The 14,050-nt window shown below is 38.2% G+C and overlaps 1 protein-coding gene across 8 annotated transcripts in view; it reads left to right on the top strand.

Annotated features, from left to right (window-relative positions):
* Positions 1 to 14,050, top strand: part of GUCY2C (guanylate cyclase 2C) — a 142,368-nt gene that overhangs the window by 80,905 nt on the left and 47,413 nt on the right. For all 8 annotated transcript variants that reach the window (XM_045462731.1, XM_045462726.1, XM_045462727.1 and 5 more), the window contains 6 exons: positions 290 to 354; positions 2,920 to 3,135; positions 4,228 to 4,349; positions 6,036 to 6,132; positions 8,178 to 8,295; positions 10,483 to 10,618. In XM_045462731.1, the coding sequence (XP_045318687.1) occupies positions 290 to 354; positions 2,920 to 3,135; positions 4,228 to 4,349; positions 6,036 to 6,132; positions 8,178 to 8,295; positions 10,483 to 10,618 (754 nt within the window). The remainder of the gene's footprint in view (positions 1 to 289; positions 355 to 2,919; positions 3,136 to 4,227; positions 4,350 to 6,035; positions 6,133 to 8,177; positions 8,296 to 10,482; positions 10,619 to 14,050) is intronic.

The following is a 14,050-nucleotide window of genomic DNA, read 5'->3' as shown; positions in this document are numbered from 1 at the left end:
TCCCTGTCCCACCCTGCATCCTCCTCTTGACAAAGAACCCAGGTTCACCTTCATCCTTCTTACCTTCAGCAGAATACCCTTCCTTCCACCTGCAGCATCTTCTTTTTCTCAGATTTCTTTATCCCTTAGTGTCCCGTCCCCAACCCAAGGCACCATGAGTTGCTCCTTTCTTCAGAGGCCTACTTTCTAACCTTCTAGAGGCCTTTTTCATTGCCACTTCTTTCCTGTCCATTTACTCAATGCTTTTATTTCAGAGACTGATTTTTCTTTTTCTTTTTTTCCCCTACAGAATAAAAAACAGATGGGCTGTGTCCTTGTGGGGCCCTCGTGTACATATTCCACCTTCCAGATGTAGTAAGTAGTTTGGTTTGTTGTTTTAATGCCACCGTAAGTTGAAGTCAGGACATGGTATCACTATTTAAATGATTTATCAAACAGAAGTCTAGTCAAGGCAACACAACCAGAGGTGTTGGAACCCTCATATTTTGCTACTTCTCTGTAAGTGACATTCCCTTGTCCAGGTAGCTCTACCTTTGCTTACCATGAGGTGAAGGACAGTAGCTATTCACGTCCAGTTACTAACATCTGAGCCTGAGAGGCAACATGGTATAGGTAAAAAGAGTCCTGACAGGGAACAGAGAAGACAATGAACTTGGATAATTTGAGGAGTTAATGAAGGAAATCTTTACTAAAGTATGAGCAGAGGAAACACACAGGAAAGCACAACACCCTGGGCATTAGCAGGGCTCGGTTCTATCCTTAGGTCCTCAGAATAAGGGAAGTAGAAAGGTACTCAGTTCACAGCACTGAGAATTATATAATTAACATATTAAAGTACCTTGCACGGTGCCCTTTTCAGCTTAGGGAAAAAAAAAAAAAACGCTTCCAATATATTCTACAATAAAAATATTTTTCTGCCTTGGCGAAAATCACCCTCATTCTTCCATTCATTTTACTCAGTGTAATTCTCGCCACCATGAAACATTTTGTTCTGCCAGATCACACCTTCCCTAAATCTAAAGCCCTCTTCTTTGCCTGTGTTTCATCTGTTCAGTCTTCCCCTGAATCAAGGATCACCTTTGTCTACACAGAGAAAACTACGCTAAAGGACCCCCATGCAATAGATTTTGGAAGGTCACATTAAATTTCTGAAATTTCTGTTGCAAAGTCTGCCTCTGACACCTCCTACCAACTGTACAAATACTCTGAGATGTTCACACCCACTGCATGCCACGGAAACACTTTCTCAGCTCATCTTCCCTACTAAAATACAGGCAAATACAGATTCTCCTCCTTCCACTCATTCCCAGTCGTCGTCTTATCTGACCACTTGTTGCTTTGCCATAGAATATGCTCAGAAGGAAAGGAAGAGTAGGAAAACTGATTGACTATTTATGAAACCTTCTGTGTGCAAAGAAGCACTTTGGTTTTGTCAGAGTAGAGAAATTAAGTAAAACACAGCCCCCTGCCCAGTAAAATAGAGAAGACAACAAGAGCATTGGTAACCAGTACAAGGCAGAGTATAAGAAGCTCAACTGAAGAAACACAAACAAGAAGCTGTGGGGTTCAGAGAAGAAAGGAGCTCCCTCTGGTTGGAAGAGTTTAGCTCAAGAGGGGAAGGATTTCTTGAAGGAGATGGTATACGAGTTGAGTGTTGAAGCATAGGTGAGATTTTAATGAGTAGAGATGAGGAGTTAAGGATCCCAGCCAGGCAGAGGGTAAGTGGGTGTAAAAGCAAAGAAGCGGAGAAGTGTAGACATTTTGTGAAAGTCAGTATCAACCAGTGTGCAAGAGATGAGTAGGGGGATAACAGATAAAACTAGAAAAATTAAGTAGGGCTGTATTGGGGAGGTCACGAGTTCCAGGTGAGGGAAGCAGATTTAATTAGATTTGCATCAGAAACAATTTAGATGGTGCAGGGAAGTGCCATAAGAAGCAGCTCAGCTTCGGGAAGAATAAGTGATAACAGTGTACAGGAAAGACTAGAGCAACAGGAGACACTGATGGGGAAAGTCATCAGGGGAGGAGGAGAGCTGAATTAGCATGCAAGCAGTTGACCTGGAAAGGAAGGAGAGCCTTTAAAGATATTTAAGGGTAGAATAACTGATAACTGATTTGATACCTGATTGGATGTCAGAGTGAGGGATGGAAAGTGTTCAAAAAACACTAAAAGAAATGAAGAATGGTTTTGAAAAATGAAAAGAAAAGTAAGTTTGACTGTGAACCTAGGGAGTTTAAGTGCAAGCAGGACACCTAGGGCTCAAGATGAAAGGGAGGTATTGTTTTCCTTCCTTTATCAAGTGCACATTGACGATGCACATATGACCCAGGCAGACTGGAGATACGGAGGTGAATAAGCCAGACGTGATCTGTGCCTTCATGGAGCTTGCAGTCTAGTGGAGGAGGCAGATAGTAAACACGTACTGACCCAAAAATTACCTGGTCGCAGGTGTCAGTGAAAGGTTTTTCTGATGGCTGAAGGGATCTTTAATCCAGGACCCGATGCATGAATGAGAGTCAGCCAGGCAAAGAGCCAAGGGGACCAGCATTTCTGGCGTATGTCAAGGCCCTGATGATGGCCCATCCTCTGTTTTCTTAGCCCTACTCCCCAAAGGCCATATGTCCCAGCCCTGATGTTATGACCACCCCCTCCTTTTAGAATAAATTGGAACCAAGCCACATTATACATGAAAATATGCAGAGTATCTTAAAACATAACATATGCTCAATAAACGTTTTAAAATTTACCTGTGTGGGAGGGACACCTATTTAAGTTAGAAACCTGCTTGAGTGACCCTATTTCATTCTTACCATTTATAACCAACCACAGGAAACAGTTTGAAACAGTTTAAAGAGGGATTGTATTTGTGCTACTGAAGTTAATCCTGATGTTTGTTTCTTTCTCGCCTCTTGGCATAGCCTTGACACAGATTTGAACTATCCCATGATTTCAGCTGGGAGTTTTGGATTATCTTGTGACTACAAAGAGACTTTAACCAGGCTGCTGTCTCCAGCTAGGAAGCTGATATACTTCTTGGTTAACTTTTGGAAGGCCAATAATTTGCCATTCAAAAATTTTTCTTGGAACACTGCATATGTTTTCAAAAATGGCACCGAGACTGAGGACTGTTTCTGGTGAGCAGGACCATTAATATGCTTCTGGCGCTTGCCATAGAGAGAGGCCACAGAATCCTGGCAGGCTATCCGGTTATTATCAGATGCACCTTCCATCTGAAACAGCACTGGGAATGGACACCAGCCCACTTTCTAACACACAAATAAATGCAAAAGGGCCAAAGGAAACATGGTATAAATACAATCAACATGTATCACATTTGCAGCACTCTAGCTTTCAAAGTACTTTCACATTACTTTTATTAATCCCCTATAGTAAATCCTCTAAAGAAAGGAGAACAAGTACAAGTTCCATTTTACAGATAAGGAAAGTGAAAAACAATGGTTACTGCTTTCACATTACTGTGAAAGATGTGATACCAGAGAATATGCATTCTGCCAATACCTACAGCTAGTTAGAAATAATTTGTCTCACGATCGCTCAGAGGAATAAGTGGAGCGGGAGGAGAACAGGATATCAGGCACCATCGCTAAAATAAAATTACAAGGTTCACACGACTTCAGCACAGGTGGCAGAAGGAATCTCTTGGTTGTGTTACTGTCTACACCACCACGATGCTGCTTGCTTCTGCAGTCTCTCTCCACCTAAGTATGCGGAACAGTAAGGGTACCACTGGGAATGCACATCTAGGGACCTAAAGAGTCAACCTTAAGGCCTCATCCTGGATATTTCGAGGTGAGCTTAGAGCCCACAAAGGTCCATTTCATTGGGAAGATAAATGATTCCTATCAACTCTGAATTTTTGCACTGTCGACTCAAAGGTTTCAACTTATCTGTGATCATGGGGTTTATAGAACAAAGTAGCCGTCCTTCTGCAGATAGCAGGAAGCTATTATAAACAACCCACCAAATGTCTCCTATTTGTATATATACATGAAGATGCCCTAAAACTTATCCTTATATCTTTACCAAACTAGATCCCACCATCCAAACTATTGATTTCATGATGTGTATCATCGGTTGCGTTGATTGTGGAAATGAAGTTTAGATGAACAAGTCCCAGAACACATCTGTAAACAATGAGCAAACAACATGGAAGGTCATGCAGAAACCACACTGGTTTCTTAGAGTTTCTCTTTTCTCTGTTCTAGGTACCTCAATGCTCTGGAGGCTGGAGTTTCCTATTTTTCTCAGGAACTTAGCTTCAAGGATATGTTGAGGGGAAATGACCAGTTTCAGGATATCTTAATGAACCAGAACAGGAAAAGCAATGGTAAGGGGACATGGAGATAATTTTTTGCCAACTTCTTCCTCACAACTACTACATCTTTAAGAGTCATTTTGCCAAATCTACCAGCACAGAGTTATCATCATTACCTCTATATATTTTGTTTATCTGGGGAGATCAGCAGTTGCATGCAACTCCATTATATTAGTCCTTCTTCCGATTAAAACCTTTTCCTATGAGAGAAAGGAAAAAAGTAGTGTTGAATAAATACATTAGCATCATGAAAGTAATAATGATGCTAAAGTCTAGCTTGTATAAACCAAAATGACATCATGACCCACCGTCGATAAACTGCTTTTTATTTATTATTTTTTTAATGTTTTTTAAAATTTATTTTTGAGACAGAGAGAAACAGAGCATGAGCAGGGGAGGGCAGAGAGAGAGAGGGAGACACAGAATCTGGAGCAGGCTCCAGGCTCTGAGCCATCAACACAGAACCCGATGAGGGGCTCAAACTCACGGACTGTGAGATCATGACCTGAGCTGAAGTCGGACGCTTAACTGACTGAGCCACCCAGGTGCCCCGATAAACTGCTTTTTAAATTCACCTCAATCTAATCTATTATTGGATTTATGACTAATCCTCACACATTCTGAACCCTGGTCCCCTGATGACCAAGAGGATATGTTTACTGATTATCTGGCCTAAAGCAAAACTACAAGGTTAGCATATCATCTCATTTTCCTCTAATGTATATCCCACATGCCTAGTCATCTCCCAGTGACAGGTCAAATGTGGGATAAAATCATGCTCACTAAGCTGTGAGGTGATTTGTTTCACTTTCCAAGAATTCTCTTTACAAATAAGAATAAATCAGAAGCAAAGGGATCAACTGTGGACATTTCTTATGAGGGAACGTGCTTGTTTGGTAAGAATTCCTAGCATCACTCAAATCATCATCTACTGTCATTATTTAAGTATTTGCCATAATCAGAACCCTCCATGTACAAATCGTTGGCAAGATGTGGGGGGAAAAAGAAGTATAGATGTCCCTAAAAAGTATTCATGTCTCTAAGGAGTTTATTGGACAACATAGTATATAAAAAGATCCAATGTACCCCAACTCCTCTTTCTCACAGAGTCATGCATTTGGGAAGTCTGATTCCAATGAGTACGAGAGCTCACAGAACAGATTGAACCCTGCCACTGAAATCACTAAGACTGAGTTCTGAGTTAAGAAGCTACAAGCAAAGCCCAAGAAACATGGGTTTGTTCAGGAACATGACATAAATTTACCCATTAATTGTACTATAACTTTTTGAACCACTTAACAATTGGTGAGGTGCGCTTATCAATGAAAATAGTTTATGTAACTCCTCTAACCTGGTATAATGGAATAAACACTGAGCTGGATTCATAAACTTGCATATTAGAGCTCTGCCATCTACTAGTTCTTTAACCCTTTGACATCTTGTCTTCCAGTCTCTTTAGATCAATAAAGTTGATGGAATGGACTAAAGGATTCTTTTTAAGATTCCATGCAGCTCTACTCAGACTGTATGACTGTAAACAGAAAAAAGCAAGGGAGAGAGTAATTGAGGAATTGGTGTTAACCTTGAAACATAAATGTAGCACAGACATACTGGGTTCAGATTCAGGCGCCTGGTTCCCACGTGTTTGAATGTAGACCATTGTGTATTTCTCTCCTTGTTTTGCTGTCTCTTCTCTAGTGATTGTTGTGTGTGGTACACCAGACACGATCAAGTCCCTCAAGGGTGACCGGGCAGTGGCTGAAGAAATTGTGATTATTCTAGTGGATCTATTCAAGTAGGTGTAATATTGGAAAGAATTCTCTTTTCAGAAAGGAAATACTCCCAGGATTTCCAGAAGAGACATTCTCTTTTCTCTTGTTTTGCACTGACTTACATGGGATTTGGTATGATCAAGTTTCATTCTTGCATCACAGCCTCATTTTTGTTTAATTGATTGTAGCCTTAGCAGATATGCATATCTTTGATATCACTATCATGTCTAAATACAGAAGTTTCATGACCCATTAAATCTACATGTCCATTCATCTACAAGGATCTTGGCCCCCAGCCTGATTTTAAGGTCTTTCCAGGCAGTGATAAATCAACTAATAACCCAATCCAATAGCATTATTTTCAGGAATGTGGGACATATCTCTGCTTTCTTTTGCTAATGGCCTTTGATCCTAGATGACTTATCCTTTGCCACCTTTGTAAGAGGAAAGTTCCAATTAAATGACTGCTTCTCTGCCCTGTGTGGTTTAGTCATGGGTGGCAATTTTATTCTCTGTAATTCTCTAGAGCAAAGGAGAGAAAATTCTGGAGGATAGGCTCTTTCTTTCTTTTTTCTTTAAAACATAAATGTAGTACAGACATACTGTTCTTTCTTTCTTTCTTTCTTTCTTTCTTTCTTTCTTTCATTCTTTCTCAATTTTTATTTTTTAAATTCAAATATAAATAATATGCAGTTTTATATTTTACCACTCATCTTCTAATATGGTTGGAGACCCTACAAACCTTGCCAAGGTAGTATCTGAGTCAGATTAAACTTACAGAAGTTGTCACCGGTACACCTGTGCTTCTTGCCCCATCAGCTAGATCGTATGACATCACTTATCTCCCTGCACCATTAATCATTACCTGTCTGTCCTTAGCCTAGACACTGTTACTGCACTACATATTTCCCATATTTGCCTAGTCATTTCACCCACACTAAACGTACTTGTCACAGTGTTAAGAGGAAGGAAACATAGGGACTGCAGGTCTGTTTGACTACTATTTATTCATGAAGATAGTCTTATCAATCAACTTCGCCTTTTAGTTGCAAAATGCAGGAAAGAGGACAAAGTTATCAGCATTTCACTCCTACAACCGCATCGACAACTGCTCTGACAGTTGCTTTGCTCTGTGGTAGGAGTCCTCAATGTAGCCGAGTTGGTGTGATTTTACTATTAGCGAATCCTCAACCCGGGGCAAAAGTGTAGGCCTTCCTTTGTCACTGGTCTTTAAGGACACCTGGCTATGTTTTTGGTAGATCATGAGCTTCGTTTGAAAATAGACATAACTTGGTTTCAAATTCTAATTCTGACACTTGTGGTTCATTTGACTCTTGGGTATTACTTAATCTTGAGATTAAATCTTCTCATTTGTAAAATGAGAATAAAGATACTCACTTCATAGGAGTGCTCTTAGGATTAGATGTGATAATATGAGGAAAATAGTCAACCTAGTCCTCAGTGCATAGATGTGTTCACCTACTGTTTGAATAGTAAATGATGGTCCTCTTAGTTATAGCAGTTCCAACATGTTAGATTCTTTGCATATTAAAACATTCAAATGATTTGGAAGCTTAGAAACCATATGACTTGCAGCACAATCTCAGACAGTATTGAGGGTCCACAATGTGCCAAATATCACCTAGGAGCTGAGGATATGAGGATCAATACACTAATATCAAGTTGCTGACAGTGTTAGAGAAAATGTTTAGTCTTTCTTAAAGAAAAGAAAGATTCCACACATAAACCAAAGGTCAGTAAGCCTTGAAAGCGAGCCGTAGCTCGCATGTCCAGAGCCTAAAAAACTCCCTCAAAGAGGTATCTGTGTTCTGATCTTCCTTTCCACTTGTGTATGTGAATGACAGCTGCCTAAGCCCTCTTACTCAACTTAGCATGTTAGGAGAAAATAAACCTATCTGGGGGAAAGCAGAAATTTTTTCAGGCTACTGGAAAAAAATGTTTTAAACTATTTCTAGGCTGATGCTATAGTTTGTGGGAATTGTGGAAGCTCCATATCTGGTTTTGGAGGAACCTAATTTTCATGAGGAACTTGTGCTTCTTAATACAGTAACGTATACTTCGCGGATAATGTCACCGCCCCAGACTATATGAAAAATGTCCTTGTCCTGACATTGCATCCTGAGAATTCCACCTCAAATAGCTCTTTCTCCAAAAGTTTATCGTGGGTAAGTTTCATGGGTATATACTGTTCTTTTCTTTGTCAAGGGTAATATATTATTCTCCTATGTAGGACCCAAATTCTAAAGTAAGCAATTTTTTTTTTTACTCTCATTCACTCAACAGATATTAACTGAGACCAACTACATGCAATAGCAGGATTACTGATATTAAAACTCTTACTATAGGGGCGCCTGGGTGGCTCAGTCGGTTAAGCGTCCGGCTTCGGCTCAGGTCATGATCTCACAGTCCGTGAGTTCGAGCCGTGTGTCAGGCTGTGTGCTGACAGCTCAGAGCCTGGAGCCTGCTTCGGATTCTGTGTCTCCCTCTCTCTCTGCCCCTCCCCTGCTCATGCTCTGCCTCTCTCTGTCTCAAAAATAAATAAAAACATTAAAAAAAATTTTTTTAATTAAAACAAACAAACAAAGAAACAAACAAACAAAAAAAACCCCTCTTACTATAGGTCACTGTGCTGGGCTTTGGACCAGCATGACAATGCACACTCTGTAATATTGGAATGGAAGTGACACTGTGGGAAGACAGGAAGAAGCCCCACTAACTTAGGGAAGGTAGAAACTAAACAATGTACCTAAAGCAACTTTCAGCTGGGGCTGATATCAAAATTCTACCTTTAAAGATATATATTCCTAGGTTAAGACATTGTCCTCTATTATAATTAAGTTGGCCATTGTTTAAACTTGTCCAGGAGAGTCATGTTTATTCCTCTTATCCAGCATTTCATCTGGTTTAGCACTGATTCCAGAAAAAGAAAGAAAGAAAGAAAGAAAGAAAGAAAGAAAGAAAGAAAGAAAGAAAGAAAGGAAGGAAGGAAGGAAGGAAGGAAGAAAAGAAAACCTCCAATTGGACATTAAATCATGGCCACCTTATTATAATACAGGGGCCCCTGACCCTAATACTCCATTAGGCCTTGTCAGTCACTATACCTTAGCTTGATTAAATTCATCAAATGTATTCTGCCCTCAGAGTCCGTTGAGAGCAGGTTAGGACTGGGAAGAAGAGGGAAGAAGCAGTCTCGAGGACCCTGAACAACCTTGGGATGGCAAGCCATGGGCCAGACCCGAAGAGCTATAAGGGAAATTGGGTACCTTGGGGAGTACAACAGTTTTTTCCTAGACTAGAAATTCTAAACCCTCTTTTTCACAATGCTGCAAAAATTTGGAGCTGCAACCACTTTGGGAGTTGGGTTTTTTTTTAATTTTTTTTAATCTTTATTTTAATTTTTGAGAGAGACAGAGACAGAGCATAAGCAGAGTGGGGAGAAGAGAGAGAGGGAGACACAAAATCTGAACCAGGCTCCAGGCTCTGAGCTGTCAACACAGGGCCTGATGCAGGGCTTGAACTCACGGACCATGAGATCATAACCTGAGCCAAAGTCGGATGCTTAACCTACTGAGCCACTCAGACCCCCCGGGGATTGGGTCTTAACTGGATTCCTTTTATCTCATCAAATGATGATTTCAGCAAAAGACACTGAAACCAATGAGAGGCGTTTTATTTTTTCTTTTTATATTTTCCAGTGAATACACTTCTGTGTGTAATATTCAGATATCACTCACGCAGCTTCTAGGCTCTGTTGAAAGTGTGATTCTTAACAGGTGGACAGTCCAAAATGGCCAAGCTGACAGAATTCACTTAGTCTCAGGGGGCACAAGACTTTTAATCCATAACCCAACTCCGTGAAGATAGCAACTGTCGAGAATTGTTTCTAAAGCAGGTTCAATGGTATCCAATCAAAACTCTTCCTGTTCTATTCAGGGTACTGAAGGGCAGGGAATTGTTTTTACTGTTGTTCTCTTTTACTCTCTGTGAAAACATTAAAGTACAAGCAAGCCTTTTTTTCTGTATAAAATCCCATAAGAATTATGAAAATGTTGCCTGTTGTTCTTCCTGGTTGAAATAATAGATTTCACCATCATGGGAAGGAAGTACCTCCCTAAAGGCAGTGTTTCAGGTTTATTGATCCCAAGGAAATGCAAAATTTTGACACAAGGATAATAAAAGAACCCTGGTTCAAGGACATATTTTCCAAAAGATTACTTTTACTACCACCCCTATAATTCTCCTAATATCCCTTTACCTTTCTGGTTACTCCGCTGACCCCAAGAATGTTTTGTTCCAGGTTCAAGACCAGAATCTCTTTTTTGGGACTCAAAAGATTTTTCTTTCTCATTCAGGCAAAAAATGACTTTGCTCTTGCCTACTTGAATGGAGTCTTGCTCTTTGGACACATGCTGAAGATATTTCTTGAAAATGGAGAAGCTATTACCACCCCCAAATTTGCTCATGCCTTCAAGAACCTCACTTTTGAAGGTACTGGTCTCCTAAGAGCAAACAACAACAGCAACAAAACTTACACTTTACAGAAAGCTGGAGAAATATGGGCTTTGTGGATGGACTCAGGGAAACAAAGAGGGGGTTTGGCAATAGATGGATCAACAGCTAAATAACTTTGAACTTGGAGGCAAACATCACTGCATAAATTTTGGGGTTGCTGTTCTCAATATCTTGGACCCCAGGTGATGCGTTAGGATTTCAGAATTTTTCAATGCCAAAGAAAGGGCAAATGGCTTGGACTTTGTATTTATAACAGGCTCATCACAGGGCATTTTGGGCAGTGATGTCCCGAAAATGCTTAGAGACTAGGAAGAAGAGAAATCTCTGCCATTTGATTTTGGTCCTTCCATATCTCCTTTCTATCATTTAGGGATCTGGGACCCTGTGTCACCACTCAGACTACCATAACCTCTCATAACAACACCATCCCAAAGCTCCCAACACATGTTCCTGAGTGTGAAGTAGCATCTTATTGTAATTTTGATTTACATTTCCCTAATGATTAGCAATATCAGGCACCTTTTCATGTGCTTATTGGCCTTATTGGCCATTTGTATATGTTCTTTAGAAAATGTGTCTTCAGTCCTTTGCCCCTTTTCAAATTGAATTGTTTGGGTTTTTTGTCTGGATATTAATAGCTAATCAGATGTATGATTTGCAAATACTTTCTCCTATTTTGTGAGTTGCCTTTTTACTCTGTTGATAATGTATATGTTTGCATATGTTCTTTAGAAATTGTCTCTTCCGTCTTTTGCTCCTTTTTGAATTGTTTTTTTGTCTAGCTATTAATAGTGAATCAGATATATGATTTGCAAATATTTTCTCCTATATTGTGAGTTGCCTTTTTACTCTGTTGATAATGTCTTCACGCACAAAGTTTTTAAATCTTCATGAAGTCCAGTGCGCCTAATTTTTCATTGGTTGCCTTTACCTTTAGTATCATATCTAAGAAATCACTGCCAAATCTAATGTCATGAAACTTTTGCTCTGTGTTTTCTTCTAAGTTTTATAGTTGTAGGCCTTACATTTAAGTCAGGATGGATTTTGAGCTATGTGGATATCTAATTTTCCCAGCACCATTTGCTGAAAAGACTCTTCCCCCCCTATTGAATGGTCTTGTCACCCTTAGTGAAAATTATTTGTAATTTGTATATGTATTTGTAATTTGTATATGTAAGGGTTTATTTCTGAACATCCTATTCCATTCCATTTGTGTATACATCCGAGTTTATGCCAATACCATACTATTTTGATTACTGTAGCTTTGTAGTAAGTTTTGACATTAAGAAGTGAGTCCTTCAGCTTTGTTCTTCTTTTTCAATTGTTTTGGCTATTTAGCATCTCTTGAAATTCCATATGAATTTTAAGATGGCTTTTCCTATTTCTGCAAAAAAAATTATTGAGATTTTGACAGGGATTGCATTAAATTTATAGGCTGCTTTGGATAATATCGATTTCTTAATGATATTAATTCTTCTATTACATAAACATGGGAAGTTTCCATTTATTTATATCTAATTTCTTGCAGAAATGTTTTGGAGGTTTTTTTTTGTACAAGTCTTTCACCTTGGTTAAGTAAATTCTTAAGTATTTTATTCTTTTCAATACTATCATAAATGGAATTGTATTCTTTTTTATTGAAATATAGTTGACACACAATGTTACCTTAGTTTCAGCCATATAACATGGTGATTCCACAAGCCTATACTTTATGCTATGCTTGCCACAAGTATGCCAACCATCTGTTACCATACAATGCTATTACAGTACCAATGACCACATTCTCTATACCTTTGACTATACATTGACTATATTTCCTGTATCGTTTTTCGGTATGACCTATTCATTCCATAAATGGAAGCCTGTAACTGCCACTGGAATCGTATTCTTAATATCCTTTTCTGAATGTTCATTGTTACTGTATAAAAATGCAACTGAGTTTTGACTGTTGACTTTTTATCCTGCTACTTTGCTCTTTTATTAGTTTTAACAGTTTTTTGTGGAATATTGAAAATTTTCAACATATAAGGTCTTATCATCTGCGATTAGAGATAACTTCACTTCTTCCTTTCCAATTTGGATACTTATATTTCTTTCTTTCTTGCCTAAGTGCTCTGGCTAGGTATTCTAGTACTACGTTTAATAAAAGTAGCAAGAATGGAAATCCTTGCTTTTGTTCCTGATCTTACAGGAAAAGCTTTCGGTCTGTCACCATCAAGTATGATGTGGTTATGGGTTTTTCATAGATGGATTTTATTATGTTGAGATAGTTTCCTTCTATTCCTAGTTTGTTATGTTGTATCATGAAAAGGTATTTAATTTTGTAAAATGCTTTCTTTTCATCAGATTGATAAGGTCATGCATTTTTTCCTTCATTCTGTTATTTGTGGTATATTATCAATATAATATATCAACTTTCTCAACTTTTATATGTTGAGCTATCCTTGCATTCAAGGAATAAATCTTACTTGGTCCTGGTGTATATTTCTTTTAATATGCTGCTGAATTCTGTTTGCCAGTATTTTGTTGAGGACTTTTATATCAGTGTTTATTAGGAATATTGATATAGTTTTCTTTTCTTAGTGTCATTTTCTGGCTTTGATATCAGATATCTGGCCATATAGAATGAGTTAGGGAATGTTTCCTCCTCTTCAGGTTTTTTTTTTTTTTAAGTTTGAATTTGAGAAGTATTGGTGTTAATTATTCTTTAAATGTTTGTAGAATTGATCAATAAAGCAATTAGATCCAGATTTTTTTTTCTGTTTGGTCAGGAGATTTTTGATTACTGATTCAATCTCCTTACTACTTATAGATCTATTCAAATTTTCTATTTCTTCATGGTTTAGTCATGGTAAGTTTTATGTTTCTAGAAATTTGTCCATTTAATCTAAGGTATCCAATTTGTTGCTATAGAATTGCTTATAATAATTTTTTTTGTAGAATTGATAAGGTCCCCAACTTTCATGTTTTATTTTTGTAGTTTGAGTCATTTTCTTATCTACTTAGCTAAAAGTTTGTCAATTTTGTTGCTATTTTTGAAGAACAAACTTTTAGTTTCATTGACTTTTTTCTGTTGTTTTTCTCTTCTGTATTTCATTTACCTCTGCTTTAATCTTTATAATTTCCTTCCTTCTGCTAGCTTTGGGTTAAGTTTGTTCTTCTTTTTCTGGTTTCTTAAGTTGTAAAGTTAGATTTTTGATTTGCATGTGTTTTTGTTTTTTAGTGTAAACATTTACATCTTTAAATTCCCCCGCTTAGCACTGCTCTTGCTGTGTCCCATAGCTTTGGTATTTTATGTTTTCATTTGTATTTGTCTTTAGGTTTTCAAATTTTTCCTTTGTGATTTCTTCTTTGATCCATTAATTGTTTAAGAGAGTGATTTTTTTGTGTCCACAAATTGGTGAATTT

This window comes from Leopardus geoffroyi, chromosome B4 (assembly GCF_018350155.1).
Source record: "Leopardus geoffroyi isolate Oge1 chromosome B4, O.geoffroyi_Oge1_pat1.0, whole genome shotgun sequence".
Taxonomy (NCBI): domain Eukaryota; kingdom Metazoa; phylum Chordata; class Mammalia; order Carnivora; family Felidae; genus Leopardus; species Leopardus geoffroyi.
The sequence above is the reverse complement of the archived record's forward strand: the minus strand, read 5'-3'. Positions and strand labels throughout refer to the sequence as shown.